We start from the raw sequence: 17,191 nt of genomic DNA, 5'->3' as shown, positions 1-17,191 counted from the left end.
TTTTTTGGTCCCTTCGGTAAGCCCAAAGAAGCCATTTTGCCTCATTAAATTCTCCATATAATTTTCCATACAAATTTGGCAGCTGTCCATACAAAAATGATTTATGAAAATTTAAAAATCTGTATCTTTTGAAGGAATTTTTAAATCGTTTTGATGTCTTCGGAGAAGTTGTAGGTATGGATATAGACTATACTGAAAAAAAATGATACACGGTAAAAAATTTTTTTGGTTATTTTTTTTTTTAACTTTTTGTCACTAAAACTTGATTTGCAAAAAACACTTTTTTTATATGTTTTAGAGGACATCAATTGCCAGCTTTTCAGAAATTTCCAGGTTGTGCAAAAAATCTTTGACCGAGTTGTGAATTTTTTAATCAATACTGATTTTTTCAAAAAATCCAAATATAGCTCGTAAAAATTTTTCAACTTCATTTTTCGATCTAAAATCAAATTTGCAATCAAAAAGTACTTTAGGGAAATTTTGATAAAGTGCACCGTTTTCAAGTTAAATTCATTTTTAGGTGACTTTATTTTAAAAAAAAGTTGCAGTTTTTCATTTTTTTAAATTAGTGCACATGTATGCCCACTTTTGAAAAAAATATTTTTGAAAAGCTGAGAAAATTTTCTATATTTTGCTTTTTTGACCCTTAGTTGCTGAGATATTGCCATGCACAAATTAAAAAAAAAATCAGAAAAATTCAGAAAAATTTATGTTTTCTAAGTCTTACCCTAACAGCCCACCGATATCTCAGCAACTAATGGTCCGATTTACAATGTTAAAATATGAAACATTCGTGAAATTTTCCGATCTCTTCGAAAAAAATACTTTTAAAAAATTTAAACCAAGACAAACGTTTCAAAAGCGCGTAATATTGAACGTTTGGCCCGTTGGAAATGTTAGTCTTGATTTAAAATTTTTGAAAGTGAAATGAAAAACTGCGATTATTTTCAAAAAAGTTACCTAAAAATGAATTTAACTTGAAAACGGCGTTCTAAATCAAAATTTCACTAGCATACTTTTTGATTGCAAATTTGATTTTACATAAAAAAATTAAGTTAAAATTTTTTTTCTACAATATTTCGATTTTTTGAAAAAAAAATCAATATTGATTGAAAAATTCATAATTCGGTGCAAGATTTTGTGCACAACTTGAAATTTTTTGAAAATTTGGCATTTGATGTCCCCTAAAACATATCGAAAAATAAAAAAAATAAACATAGTGTTTTTTTGCAAATCAAGTTTTAGTAACAAAAAGTTAAATAAAAATCACCAATTTTTTTACCTTGTATCATTTTTTCAATGTAGTCCATATCCATACCTACAACTTTGTCGAAGACACCAAATCGATCAAAAATTCCTCCAAAAGAAACAGATTTTTGAATTTTCATACATTATTTTTGTATGGACAGCTGCCAAATTTGTATGGAAAATTATATGGAGAATCTAACGATGCAAAATGACTTTTTTGGGCATACCGAAGGCACCAAAAAAGATTCAGTCGGATTAAAAAAATACAAAAATTAAAATTCCAAAAAAAAACCGATTTCGTAGAGCATTGCTCATTTCAAATTTTGCACTTACCAAATTTATACAATTTTTCACTGTGAACACATTCCCGAAGTTACGGAATGAATCAGAAAATCGTTTATCAATTTACGGTTTTGGATTGTTTGCAGATTTATATAGAGAAACCAATGATACAAAATAGCCTATTTTAACACAAAGAATCTATGGTATAAGTTTAATTCAAAAAGTAATAAAAATTTAGGGCAATATAACATCTGTGTAATTTTAGCTACACAAATGAGTAAAAACTCTTTTCCAGTGTTTTTTCCACTTTTCAGTAAAAATTGAGGCAAAGTTACAATACATAATATGTTATAATAAACCTTAAAATTTTACACCTTCCAAATAACCATAAATTTAACTGTTATAAAAAAATACAAAATAAAAATCGCGAAAAAATGGTTCCTTTGACAGCAAAAAACACAATAACACAAAAATAAAAAGAGTTGTACAATGTTCGATGCAACTGAACAATGCACTCATCTAGATATTGTTCCCAAAATCAGATGCAAAACATCCATCAAAATAAGAAAGGACAAACGTCTATACAGTGTAACCGAGAATTGTTTGTAAAGATAACTTTCAAAGCTGTTCCCACCTTAATTTATTACAAATGGGAAGATTTCAGTTTCTTTATCTTGCAGTTACTTTTGTGTTCAAACTACACAATCAAGTCAAAAATATAAGTGTGTTCATTTGTGCAGGTATTTAAATTCTCAACAATTTACTTTAATTAACCCTGTACTGCCCAAATTTTTTTCGAAAATTTGTATTATTCCCGTGTTTATTTTGAGATCATTTTGAGCAACTTCTACAAAAAACTTTACTTCTCTTGTTTTATGTTTTTCTTGTTTCATTTTTAGTATTTAAATTTGCATTTTGCTTGTTTAGTTAATGTTTGTTTTTGTTAGTATTTGGCCTATTCTACCACCTCCCATCATTACATTTTGCCTATCTAATTATTTTCATAATTTTACAGTCACTTTTTCAATTTTTTACTTGTTTTTCACAATTTCTGCTATAAAATGGCATCATTATTATTTAAATTGCATAGTCCTGGTCACTAGAAAAATTACTGCACACTTTTTACTTAAAATTTAAGAAATGTTTGTAAAAACACAGCCAAAATGACCCCTAAAAACTGTCATTTTAAAAACATTGGCCAAATACATTAAACGAGTAAAATTTCCAACCCATAAATTTTCTAAAATTTTAAAAGTTCTTCTTACCAATTCTTTCTAAAGATCAAAAATTGATTGAAAAGTTTATTTTTGACGATTTTTTAAATCGAAATCCGTCTAAAGCTGCGTTGGGTTGTAGAGGGTTAATATTTACGTTCAAAACTTCAAGAATATATACAACCACAGAGTTGACAGAGAATTGCTCAACCAATATGTAGATATTGCTGCAATTACCATTCACAAACACCCGCCAAGTGGCGGTCGGTTGACCAATTTGCAATCGCTGCTTGGCCAACCTTCCAACGTAACTTTGTTTCACCGCGATAATTAGTGGCTTTGTACAGTCTGAGGATTCTCTCTTCCTCTCATCCAACAGGAGGGAAGGGGGTGGTTGAGCACACGTGCCATCTCATCGTTATCGATGCTTCACTGCTGATGATGACGGAGCTTCCAAAGCCAAAGTAAAGATACATGTAGTCTAATTTTTGGAGCGCCCTCAATACAGATCATTTGAATAAACAACAAAGTCCAACACTGTTGTTACAGTTTAACGGTTGGGTTGAAGTTGAGGCCTGGGGAGGAAGAAGACACACGTTTTTGTGACATTTTGTGTACTTTGGGTGATGTTGGCTTAACCTACATAGTTTGAAATTTAGGTTAGAAGTCTGGCAGCAGAAATTGGGGACGTCAATTAGGTTTTTCCATTTGAACAAGTGTAACAGTTGAATAAAATCAGAGTAGTTTTTGGATTTTTTTTTTAAATACAAATCGAATTTTTATCACTGCAGAGTTTTGCCGTTTCAACTACTAATGCTTGCTTCTAACTTTCTAACTCAACCAAAGACAAGCGAAATCAAAACTAAATTACAGTGCCAAGCTGAAGCGGAAATTCGTTTACCTCGGCGGAAAAAAAACTATTCCCAACTTTCTTTTATCTCAACCACACCGAAAACTACTCCCAACCATATGCAAAATTGTAACCAAGAACAATTTGCCCTGAACTTCCCGAACAGCAGCAGCAAACAACAACGGCAAAAAAGGACCCTCCGCTGTCATCACTCCAGGTGGTGGCGATGCTCTATAAAAAGGGTCGACATTTGTGTCTGTTTGCGCCACAAAATAGAAAATGTAATTTCCCGCGGCACGTGTTTTGTTTCATGCTTTTCCGGCCCACCTCTATTTCTCACAACATGACGGGGCATGGTGCACCGAAAATGACGTTCAGGGTGCTTTAGGACAATTTGATTTTGGTTTTTGTTTTCGGGAAAGAAAATTTTCGTGCGAGTTTTGTTGATTTGCTGTTTTGCTACGGAAAGGTGTTAAAATTACTGAAAAAAAAAAACTAGTTGAGCCTCGTAGTAACTTTTTTTGTCTTATGAAGGATTTTGAGACAATTCAGATCATAAAAATGTTGTAATAGCTTCCAGTGAATTGTCCCATTTGCAAATATTTCTGTCTGCAATAATTAATATTTGAAAAATAAAACAACTTAGAAAAAAAACAACGCTATCGTATAAGAATTAATTTGGAAGATCATTTCGAAAACAAAAAGTTGAGCTGAATAATAACAAAGAATCTTGTGAATAAAAGCTATCCCTATCATAAGCCTACTAAGAAATTCGCTTTTTAGCTTCATGTATTGTCGATGAACACTTTAAGTAGTCCAAATTCGTTTCCATAATGCCCTATCTACAATCACTTAGCTTAGAATAGTTAAGTAAAGTAAAACTTAGAAAATGTACACAACTTACGGCCGTCATCCACAATCAACTTAGAAAATTTGCTGGGCTGATATACGTTGCTATGCAGTTGTTTGTTTACCTTTGATATGGAAACGTCAACTTACCGTAGATTTTGAAATTTTCCAAACCATACGTCAAATTTCTAATTTTATTCCTTTTCATTGTAGAAGATCAGATTCATTTCCATTGATTCAAACTCCTAAGCTAAGTGAAATTTTCTAAGTTAAGTGATTGTAGATAGGCCATAACTTTTGAGCTTTATTAAGCCATAGTTCGTACACCATCATTATTTAAAAGAATCACGTTGTTTCGCTGTATCAGCCTGAAAAATTAAAACATTTTATTGCCCTATAATTGGATCTATGTACCTATTTTCGACCTACCATCATTCCCGCCATATTGTTAGTTAACAATGTTTTTTTGTCATTCTAGTCATGTCTGGAACATAACCACTTACATTATTTTATAAAATGTTTAATTTTGTAAAATTCAGTTTGATAGGTTTGGTTGGGCAAAAATTTGCTTTTTCGAGATTTTAATTTGACTTTTTTTAATAAAAGGGTAATTCTCCGCCAACTCACACAGCAGTTGCCCCGACCCCTCTTCGATTTGCGTGTAACTTTGTCCTATGGGGTAACTTTTGTTCCTGATAATGAATCCGAGGTTCGTTTTTTGATATCTCGTGACGGAGGGGCGGTACGACCCCTTCCATTTTTGAACATGCGAAAAAGAGGTGTTTTTCAATAATTTGCAGCCTGAAACGGTGATGAGATAGAAATTTGGTGTCAAAGAGACTTTTATGTAAAATTAGACGCCCGATTTGATGGCGTACTCAGAATTCCGAAAAAACTGTATTTATCATCGAAAAAAACACTGAAAAAGTTTTAAAAATTCTCCCATTTTACGTTACTCGACTGTAAAAAATTTTGGAACATGTTTTTTTATGGGAAATTTAATGTACTTTTCGAATCTACATTGACCCAGAAGGGTCATTTTTTCACAAAATTTTTCATTTTAAAATTTCGTGTTTTTCTAACTTTGCAGGGTTATTTTTAGAGTGTAACAATGTTCTACAAAGTTGTAGAGCAGACAATTACAAAAATTTTGGTTTGTAAATATAAGGGGTTTGCTTGTAAACATCACGAGTTATCGCTATTTTACGAAAAAAAAGTTTTGAAAAAGTTGGTCGTCATCGATCATGGCCATTCATGGTCACCCGCGACAGACACGGACGACGAAACAAAGAAAAACGCAAAAAGTAACTTTTTCAAAACTTTTTTTTCGTAAAATCGCGATAACTCGTGATGTTTATAAGCAAACCCCTTATGTCTATATATCATATATGTAATTGTCTGCTCTACAACTTTGTAGAACATTGTTACACTTTAAAAAATAACCCTGCAAAGTTAGAAAAAACACGAAATTTTAAAATGAAAAATTTTGTTCTAAATGAAAAAATGACCCTTCTGGGTCAATGTAGATTCGAAAAGTACATTAAATTTCCCATAAAAAAACATGTTCCAAAATTTTTTAAGTCGAGTAACGGAAAATGGGAGAATTTTTAAAACTTTTTAGTGTTTTTTTCGATGAAAATACGTTTTTCGAATTCTGAGTACGCCATCAAATCGGGCGTCTAATTTTACATAAAAGTCCCTTTGACACCAAATTTCTATCTCATCACCGTTTCAGGCTGCAAATTGTTGAAAAACACCTCTTTTTCGCATGTTCAAAAATGGAAGGGGTCGTACCGCCCTCCGTCACGAGATATCAAAAAACGGACCTCGGATTCGTGATTAGGGACAAAAGTTACCCCTTAGGACAAAGTTTCACGCAAATCGTGTGAGTTGGTAGAGAATCACCCAAAAAAAATATCACTTAAAATAAAATTATTTTTTTTATTGTCGATTTTTTATGAATTTGGGGACTTGAAAAATAATCTTTAGCTATGAACTTAAACAATAAATATTTTTGGAAAAAGAAATCTAAAATATTGTCTAACAATAACTCAAAAATAATTTTAAGATGCATTATTGTTTTTTTGTTATTTAAAGTAACTTTATGCATTCTTTGATAAAGTAAACGGTTGTCATGTTTCAGGCATTTTTAATGATTTTTTTTTTAATTTTAAGTGATTTGCAATTAAAAATGGCCTATTTCTAAAAGATAACTGAAACAAAAGCAGTTCTTTACAAAATCGCCCGATTTTGACAATTTAAATTCTTTGTTTAATAACAATATTTTGATTTTTTTAAATCAAGACTAATATTTCAAAAGGGCGCAATAGTGAATATTTGGCCCATTTAAATGGTAGTCAAGCTTAAAAAAAATGTTTTGTTTTTTAACATTGATAATCTGACCATTAGTTGCTAAGTTATCGACATTTGAAATTGTTTGGGTGAGACTTTAAAAACTTCAATTTACCTGTTTCTTTTTCTTCTATCCGCTGTATCTCAGCAACCAGTAATTCAATCTTCAATTTTGCTTTTAAAAATTGTAGGAAATATACTGAACATTTGAAAATATTTATTAAAGAATGGAAATCAACTTTGAATGGCTATATTTTGAAAACGGTGCACTTAACAATATTCGATTGCAAATTTAATATTTCTTCAAAAATGAGGTCAAATTTTAATGTGTAGATTAAGATTAAGATTTATTTTTTTTACAAAAAATCACTGTTTAAAAAAAATCATAACTCGTCGGCAAAATCTTGGTCCAAACTAGAGCGTCCAATTTCCCGTCCCGGGAAAAAAATCCCGGGAATTCCCGAAATTCAAGCGGAAGTATACATTTTCTTAATTTTTTAACTATTTTTTTAAATTGCTCTGAAAAAAATAATAAATGAACAAACTCAACATAATTTTGTTCAATTAAATGTACTGTTTGGTTTATGTATAATTCATTAGATTATCAGAAATTATGATATAAGAATTATTTCTGATAATATTAATTTTTGAAGCAACTGTGAATAGATGAGTATTAAATTATTACAATTAGGTAAGCTTTTAACAGATTGATGTTATTGAAATTGAGATTTTTCACGTTTTTGTTTACCATGATCAAATGAAATGAAAATCGAATATGTGCAAAAAGAATTAATTCATTTGGTTGAACACCTAGTATTAAAGAAATTACAATTTGAAGTAAAAGAATTATGAAGCACTGGTGCAACTACAGGTGTTAGAGGGTTAAATGTGAAAAAAATAGATGACTTTTTGTGGAATGATGTTAATGTATCGTATAATTTAAATCATGTTACATAATAATACAAAAAAAATCATTAAAAAATTCCGTCTTATTGTTTGTTCTCAAAAAATGCAAAAATATATGCAAAGCTTGCTTCAAATATTTGAAAACATTTGGTTGTTTAGAGTAAAATCAACACCAAAAGATTTATCATTTGTTCAAGAGCTGAAACATAATTTCATGATTTGCAAAAAAGCACTATTTTCATTTTTTTTTATATGTTTTAGGGGACAGAAATTTACCCATAGTTGCTGAGATATTGCCAGGCAACAGAAATAACAGGAACTTTTATGTTTCTAAATCTCACGCAAACAACCCACGATTTTCTAATGTCGACATCTCAGCAACTAATGGTCCAATTTTCAATGTTTTCGAAAACAATATTTTGATGTTTTTTTTTTAATTTAGACTAAAATTTCAAAAGAACATAATATTCAATGTGTTGCCCTTTTCAAATGTTAGTCTTGTTTAAAAAAAATTAAAATATTGTTTTCAAAAAGATCGAGTGTTGAGTTTAAAACGCCATTTTATTCAGCTTTCAAATCCTCATCTTTTAACCGAAACGGATTACCAATAACATTCATTTTTTTGAGGACGCAGTTTTTTATTGTAGAAGCAAGTTAGCACCATACTCTCTTGGGAAAAGTTGTAGAGCACCTTCTATACAAATTTCCAATCGTTCCCAAATTTGGGGAGTTGTTTAGGACCCCAAAAGGTACCGGAAAATTGCTGTGTTTGAAAAACGATTTTGTTATTACACCCTAATGGGACATAATTGCTTTTCTTAGGAGAAGAATGGCCGCTTAACTCAAAATTTAAAACACGGGAATTTGAATTAATTCATAATACTGCTAAGTGATTTGACAAAAGCACTTTCCCACAAAGATACCAACGAGCCTCGAAAAATCGGCGTCACTTTATTCCGGCAAACCGAACCGAACTCCTCATCAAACAAAATATGTTTCCCGTCCCACCAAGTTGGGCGTGGGTGGTGGTGGGCTGGCCGGTGGGTGGCAACAACGATGTATGTTTGATACAAAAACACGTTTTCCTGCTGCTGCAGTTGATGGTAAATTTGTGGCAGAACTCACTGGGAGGAGGAAGCAACAAAAAAATAGGATGAGCCCTGGGAAATGAGGTGACAAGAACAAACAACTCTCTCGGGCGCTCAGGGCTTTTGCGTTTGCAAAATTGTGTGAGTTGGATGTAAAATTACTCTTTTTCATTTTTTGCTGCTGCTGCTGCAACAATCCTCCACCCTCGGTGGTTATAACTGGAAGAAAAGTTGCTGATGCTCGTTAGGCAAATAATGTTCTACTGCTGGAAAATGCCTTCAGGTTGACGAGTTCCAGTTCTTCTGTGCGCCACCACGCTGTGATCGTGATGTGGGAAAATTGAAAATAATGATGTTGTGAGGGAACAGGAAAGCGGCGCCAGGTTTAGCTTCTGTTTCCGATTTTTATCATTATTCATAAAACCACACCGACGATGATGGCGCTTGGTGATGACAAAAGAGCGGGTGGAAGTTGTAATCAAATTTGAAGTGCTTAAATTCCTATCGGGGAAGGGATGGCAGAGACAGCAAGTAAAGAAGCTTTTCCAGGACAATGGAGGTAAAGCGTGTGATAATCGCAGATTTGAACGAATTGAAGGAATTTCATTCAAGGAGTTTTCATTTATGGTTGATTGGAAACAATCTGTTGTTCTGTAAAGTATTTATAATTCTGTGTATTTCTTTATATTGCAGCATATTGATCCATAAATGTAATCAAGCAGCCTATTCCTTTCTTATTCAACGTGAACTGTCACTAGAGCAAGTGGGTAGACTGTTTGTTTACATTTAAAGCTTCGCCCTATTGAAAAGTTAATACGGCATTTTTCGATACATCTTGACGGAGGGGCGGTAAGATCTCTTTCATTTTTGACCGTGCATAAAAAGACACATTTTCAATAATTTGTAGCCTAAGACGGTGATGGATTGGAAATTTGGAGTCCGAGGGACTTTTTTGTAAAATTGGACGCCCGAGTTGAGCAAGTCACTTTAAGGAAAATTTAATTGACTTTTCAATCTGCAATAACCCAGAAGGGTAATTCTATATTTAGAACAAAAAATCTCGTTTTAAAATTTTGTGCTTTTGTAACTTTGCGCGATATGTTTTTATAGTGTGATTATGTATCCCCCCATAGCATCGTATCTCGGAAGGCATCGAAAAGCCAATACCTTATCCTACTAACCCAAAAGATAATAATCAAGTGATGCTCGAAGGAGATGCTCTGGATTCAACGTTCACAAGCAGTATCAACAAGTATATGGCGTAAAACTATGTGCATTCCTCCCTTTCGTTGAACTGCAGGCTTCTTGGGAGGGCGCCGGTATTGACTAAGATTGTAGGGATCTTCAGAGGTTAAACAGTGAACGGATAGTTGGCTCTCACTGATCATTTTTGATTTATTGTTTAACTTCAGTTGATCTGTTAATAACGGAGTAGCAGCTCATTGGCTCAACCCAGTCAACCATGCTCATGCTCATGCTCATATTGAAGAATTTCCTTGTTTTCTTTATGAATCCAGCTAATTTTTATTAGTGCTGAGGTTGTTAATGTCTGATTACATTTTTATCACAATGATGAATGATGAGAAAATTTCCTAGATAGTTGTTGCTAAAATATAACCACAAAAAAGTGAAACAGAAAAAAAACATTTTCTTTATTTTCACTCAAAGAGGAAAAGGAGAAATTGTTTATGTCTAAGTGTATAAATCACATTATTTTTTATTATGTTAAAGAGAAACAATTGAAAAGGCTTCCCCAGCAGATTAAAGCTCACTTGAAATGTTTTTCTATCATTGAAATTTATGAATGGATATATGAATTTCATGAGGAGACGATTAAAAGTGGTAAATATTCATTTCTAGAGTTTTAGTTGAAACGGTACTAAAATCATACAAAACACAATAGCTTAAAGGATCTTTAAAAAACTCTTTATTTACAGATGCTAAGGGACCATCCATAAACCACGTGGACACTTTTTTGAGAATCTGTAACCCCCGTCGTGGACAATTGTCCATACAAAAAATAACTTTTTTGTATGGATCGTGGACAATCGCCATACCACCCCCTAAAGTGTCCACGTGGTTTATGGATGGTCCCTAAGAAGATTTTCATAAAAAATCAAAATCAAATTTAACAAATTCGATAAAAAGTGTAATTGAAACTGCTTTTGAAATAGTAATCTTTATTTGAAAAAATAATAATAATTTAACATGCCATTGAATTTTCTAGAGCTACAGTTTTTTCAGAGAAATAACCTATTTTTTGATAATATCTGATTCTGTTGCGACTTTTATAGTTTTTTTTTAAATATTATATTATGTGTTGTAAACGAAATCAAACAAAACACTATTAAAAAACTGACATAATGAAATACCTAGGGCGTCCAATTTTCCCGGGTTTTGAATTTCCCGGGAAACGGGAAAATATTTTTGAATCCAGGAATTCCTGGATCCGGGAAATTTTTGAATCAGTAATAAAATCTATGTTTCATTATATTTGTTATGTTTTCAAGCTTAAAATCATTGAATTAGCTTAATAATATCAAATGGTTATAATCCTCACTTCAATCTAAACAAAGACGACAGTTTTAAAATAGCCTAAAAGATTTTTTTTTGTCTTTGTGGTGTTTAGAATTTTATATCAACTACTATTTTTAATTCCAGTATGATTAATTATTTTTTATTTGCGAATCAAATTACATAATTCTTGAGTTTTTTTTTTTTGAGAAGGTCCAATAAGCTTTTGTTTTCCATATGTTTATAGGACCTATTCAAAAAAAACTTTGGAATTCTTTCATATTTTTTTTCTTTTATATATATATTTTATATGACATGACTAAAACAGCTAGAAAACAAACAACGACAATAAATAAAATGATACCAGTCAATGTAAAATTTTAGATAAGTTTTGAATTCATTGTTTTATATAAAACATATTTTACAAATTATCTTCAAGTTACTACCGCCAACCGAGGGAAAATCAGAATTACAGTCTAAATAGGTATAGGAGATTTTAGAGCAATACGTTTAGAAGTACAAATTGTTTTGTTCTGTTACTGTTTCAACCGAAGTAGTCCAAAACGTCATGCAAATATTTTTTGCTTTAATAGCTGTTTTTATTCGTTACATTTGTACGTATTTGCCCTAGATGCCGGTGTTTGATTATAAATAATTTGATATGAGATTTATTTTTTTTTATTTAAAATCGAAAATATGCGTAAATATATCCAGTTTTTCAAAAAAATAAAATAATGGAGAAAAAATGTAAAGCACTAGGTATTTTGCGGACCTGGTGATCCATATTATAATATTTTTTCCTTAAATGCCAATTTAATGCTTAGATTTGCTGAATACAAATTTTAATTCATTTTATTGTTCTACTATTTTCACAACCAAATCTGAATTTCCAGACCAAAATATGATTTTTTTTTTTTCAATTTCGGGAATTCCCGGGACAAATTATAGAAAATCCCGTGATTCGGGAATTCCCGGTTTAGGAAAAATCCCGGGATTTTTGTCCCGGGAATTCCCGGGATGGACGCACTAGAAATACCTATGTAAGAATTAATTGTATAATTGACGAAATTTATAAATATCTCAAATTAATAACAAATAAAAAATTCAAAAAAAATCTTTGTTTCCCAAATATTGGATTTTACGTTCCTTGTTTATTTCACTTCCATAAAATTTATTGTAATTGCTATAAAAATTAAACTTAAGGTAAGAATACGTTCAGCATTAAAATTTTAAATCGATTGCCATGTTTATTTAAGTCTTTGCAATGGGAGGCATTTATTCCATAAGAATACTTAAATAATTTTCTGTTTGAGGATGGCCATTGCACAGTGGTCCTGGTCACAAAATTAAGTGGAAAATTGATTTTCCAAAAAATGGTGACGTTCATGTAAAGTTATCATTTAAACCCAAAATATGGTCAAAAATCGATTTGTTGACATTTTTGCTCAATTCTGAGGGCAGATTCAGATTCAGCAAGCAAATTTATATGGAAAAACATATATTTGGACAATTTTCGAATTTCGTTAGGGTGGTCCCATATGGTTTTCTCATGAAAATTAGACTTTTTCAAATGAAGATATCTCAAGTTTAAAGAAAAACACCCTGAGATTTTTTCAACGTTTGTAGCGCTAAATCTCCTCTTTCAAATGCAACCTGGTGCTTAAAATTTGGCTTGCGCCTTTTCGAGATATTTAAGTTTTAAATTTGCATCTTTTTTACCTTAAAATGGCTGTAAGTTTTGACCCTTAAGTCCAAAATGACATGTCAAAAAATGAAAATGTTTGTTTTTCAGAGCTCTAAAAGTGCTTTTTTTCTCTTAAAGTTAACTCTGCATTGCCACATTCAAAAAACTGATTTTTGAAGGTTTGCTCAGATGCTTTATATAAATTTGGTCATAGAAGGCGTAGATTACGAGATAAAATGTTGGTGTCTTCGACAAAGTTGCTTGAATTGGCCAGCTCAACAACTTTTTAGAAGACATAAAAATTCCCAAAAATATTCCTGAAAAATTAGATTTTCGAAATCACCCTAATCGTGAACCACTCTAATTTTGAACCAAACCAAAAGTTGCCCCTTTCCATTTGCAACAACTCTTCTCAAGACACCAGCGCTCAAACACGTCACCATTTTTCAGAAAATCCATTTTCCACTTAATTTTGCGATCTGGACCACTGACTAAGGTAAAAAAAAAAACAAGCTTATTTAAATTATTTTATTGCCATTTTCCGGATAGATACAAATCTAAACAATTTAACATTTCATTATAAATCGCAAAACATTCGCATATATTGCAGATGTTTTCATTTCAAAACACGTCTATAAAATTTCAGAATTTATATTTTGTTTTCAAAATACAAACTGTATCGTGATACATTACAGTGTTTAAAAAATTAACAACTCATACAATTTAAATTAATTCTTTAAATTTTTATGTTATCAAATTTGAAAATTGGCTTCCAACATATTGTGATTATATCATTTCACGTTTCGGAATCTCAAGATATGTTTTATACTCACATTTATTAATGATAACTGAAATGAGAAGTAAAACATTTTAAGGGAGCATCAGAATTGTATACAAAGTGCAATTCTCATCAGTTTTAGAATAAAAATTTGCATTTTTTTTTGTTTTAACTGTTTTAGACAAAGGAACATTTGCTTCTTTATAACGTAGCGATTCGTGTTTTTGACAAAACAAAAAATATAAAAACCCTTTGAATATAAAACAAAACGAATCTATAAATTTTCAAGTAATTTCTGTGTGCCCAACAAATTTGTATATTGATTAATACTTAAATATAATTTTTAACTTACCGTCTTTGTTCATTCCCATGTTGAGACACTTCTTGAGCCGACACGCCTGGCACTGGTTCCGATGAGCCTTGTCCACCGTACAATTCCCGGTACCAGCCTGACATCTGCAAATAAAGATACAGCATCCGTCGGATCATCACTCGGTACTACGTTCAAAACCTATTCAGTGTAATGTAATAACCCTTCAAAATAATTCAGCCCCTTGCTTGCCCTAAAGTTGCGCGCAAAGTTTAATACAATTAAAGATAATCTGTCACTATTAAAAAGAGATACCACCGCGAAACTCATCAAAAAGTCCCGGTGTTCATCAAAGTGACAGAAGTTACAGAAAATCTCGCCATGTGTACAGCCGTAACACCGCCGGATCCGCTTGGTCAGGCCCAAATGGGATTCGCTACCGACGGCCGCACAAAATCTAGTGTTGCCGTCGGAACAGAATTACAAGTGCCCTCGAGAGTTGGTCTCTTCTGGTCTAGCCCGAATGAATCCTCTCTTTCAATTGAATAGATTTTTAATACCGGATCATCCTTTTGCATTTTGGTTTAATTTTCTCGTGTCTCGTTTTTGTTCTTTTGCCCTTTTCCCCCTAGTTGCTGATTTTGGGCGTTTTTCGGGCTTGAGGTTGAGACCTTTTTTTCCCCTCTGCACCCTGGCCACGGCACCCGGCCTCCTCCACCCGTACAATCGATGCCAAATCCTATCAAAGAGAGCCTCGGTGGGTGAACGATAAAAAGTAGGATTTTGGGGCAGGGTTGCCAGTTTTTTTTTTTTTCAAATTTCAAGTCTTGTTTAACATTTTAAAGACTTGAGCGATGGCTGTTATTTTGACTGTCCAACTATTGAATTACATACTTTAATTTAGTTTTCTTAAATTTTCAGAAATTCATTGACTCACAACAAAAAACTTACTGGTATACTGGCAACCCTCGCTCCCCGAGCTCAGCCGGTCGATCGAGAGCAGCAACAGACGCCCCTTCGACCGTCGACCTCCATCGAGAGACGTTAATTGGAATTGAAGAGTAGTACCCGTCGTCCCAGTTCTGTCCCAGCATCCAACACATCGGTGCCAAGCCACGTACTGAACTTTGTGATTGGGGACGTCGACGACGCCAACGCCAACAACGACGAAAACAGAGAGCATCATCCAAATGCTACAAGTTCAAATTCAAACCCCCGTGTGCTTCATGTCCTCCCCTGCTCCTTCACGAATCCTGCTGTTGATTGAACCCGGGATTGATTCCGACGGGGCCATCATGGCGAACGACGACGCCATGTTTGTGCTCCAGCGTCGACAGAACGGAGCAGGAAAGCTTTCTGCTCAAATTGAATCAAGTATAAAACACATAACTGACTGACTAAAACTGGAGCAAATGGCAGAGAAGGAGGACGGGGAGTGGTGAAGATGGGATTGGAGTGCGAGGGTGGCACAACAAAATGGTGGAAGGCACGGATGTTCAACATCACATCACGAAGCAAATCGGATCAGGGGAGCGATATAGAGTGGAGATGTCAGTCAGTCAGGCTGCCAACGGAGCGATGCTGGAGTAAGGCAATTCTGGGAAATGTTTCGAGTGATATTGGGTTGGGAGTGAAATTCATGTTTTGTCAATTCAATACAATATTATGATATGAAAATTGACAAAAGTTTCTGCTTGAAATAAAATAAAAAATAAATTAATTAAATTTTCAAAACGTTTTACTTCATTTACTTCCTGGTCATAATATTTTCGCATTTTTCTTGTGTTTTTCAGTAAGAATAAAATTGTGACTACCCATTCTTTATGTGCAAAGTACCATATTGCTCCATAAATTTGTCCAACTCCATTAGTAAGACCAGTGATTTTAGAAATTTCATGGCAATTTCACGACAATTTCACGGTTCTCTAGAATCAGCTTAAAATTGATGCAAAAATGTCTAGTTTGGGAATAATTGAATAAGGGATAGTTAACAGTTGTTTAAGATACAAAATATAATCCCCTGACAAGAAAAATCACGGCATAAAATTATGCGTACAATTTTATAAAATTTTGCTGGGCTTTCATCAGCAGTTTTTACGATTCAATCACCCTGTTTTCATTGAGATTTTAAAAATTTAGTTTGCTAAATTATCTCAAAATAAAGCACATTTCAATCAAAAACCTCACTGAATGTAGAATCAGTAAAATATGAAAAATAATTCTTTTTGCTATCATGGTTTAAAGCAAAAGGGAAATTGGAGAATTTCAAAAAAATTAGAACAAAAATCCATATATAACAGCTTTTTCATCACACGTTATTGATAATTTCATATAATAATAAGATATTGCAGGGTACTGAAACAGTATTTTTACAACATGTACTGTATTTTCAACCAAATTAAACAAAAACCATAATTTATGATGAAAAAAACATTGATTTTGTTCAACATTCCTTGTGTGTTATAAAAATTGTTCATCGTTATTTTTACATTTTTCATAGAGATATAAAAATCAAATTGCACAAACTGCTCTGTATTTGTTTTTTTATTGTATTGCAGTGTAATGTCATGTCATGTTAAAATCAAAGCTATATATCCACATTACGGAAAAAAAATTGTTATAAACAATAACTTCAAAAATGAGTTCCAAAACCGTTACAAATCGTGTGGATTGTATGAAATAAAAAAATATTTTGAAATACACTGAGGAGCAACTTGTTTCCGAATTTGCAACCAACAAGTTAGCCAATTTTTTCATTGGAGTGTACCGTTATAAAGTTATAGCGTCCTTTAGGTATAAATTTTTATGTTTTTAGTTTTTTTTAGCTAAGAAATGGATTCTGAAGAGAAAAGCAAAAATAATTTTAAACTGTGAAAATTATCCTATTAAACTCTCATTAGAACTTTGAAAATTGGACTTTTGCGAAAATTTCTGATTTTTTCAATGAAAATATTTCGAAAAGAATATAACTTGGGCTAAAATATGAAATAAAGAAATTAATCTATTTTTAGACAGAAATAGTTATATCACAAATGTTTCGATATTTATCTAATCTAATCTAATCTAATCTAATCTAATCTAATCTAATCAAATCTAATCTAATCTAATCTAATCTA

At 32.3% G+C, this 17,191-nt stretch overlaps 1 protein-coding gene across 1 annotated transcript in view; it reads right to left on the bottom strand.

Moving 5' to 3' along the window:
* The window catches only part of LOC6051399 (photoreceptor-specific nuclear receptor), a 66,182-nt gene that overhangs the window by 22,306 nt on the left and 26,685 nt on the right, over positions 1-17,191 (bottom strand). Inside the window, exon 4 of the mRNA XM_038255763.1 lies at positions 14,118-14,221. Coding sequence (XP_038111691.1) covers positions 14,118-14,221 — 104 coding nt within the window. The remainder of the gene's footprint in view (positions 1-14,117; positions 14,222-17,191) is intronic.

Source organism: Culex quinquefasciatus, chromosome 2, assembly GCF_015732765.1.
Source record: "Culex quinquefasciatus strain JHB chromosome 2, VPISU_Cqui_1.0_pri_paternal, whole genome shotgun sequence".
Taxonomy (NCBI): domain Eukaryota; kingdom Metazoa; phylum Arthropoda; class Insecta; order Diptera; family Culicidae; genus Culex; species Culex quinquefasciatus.
The sequence above is the reverse complement of the archived record's forward strand: the minus strand, read 5'-3'. Positions and strand labels throughout refer to the sequence as shown.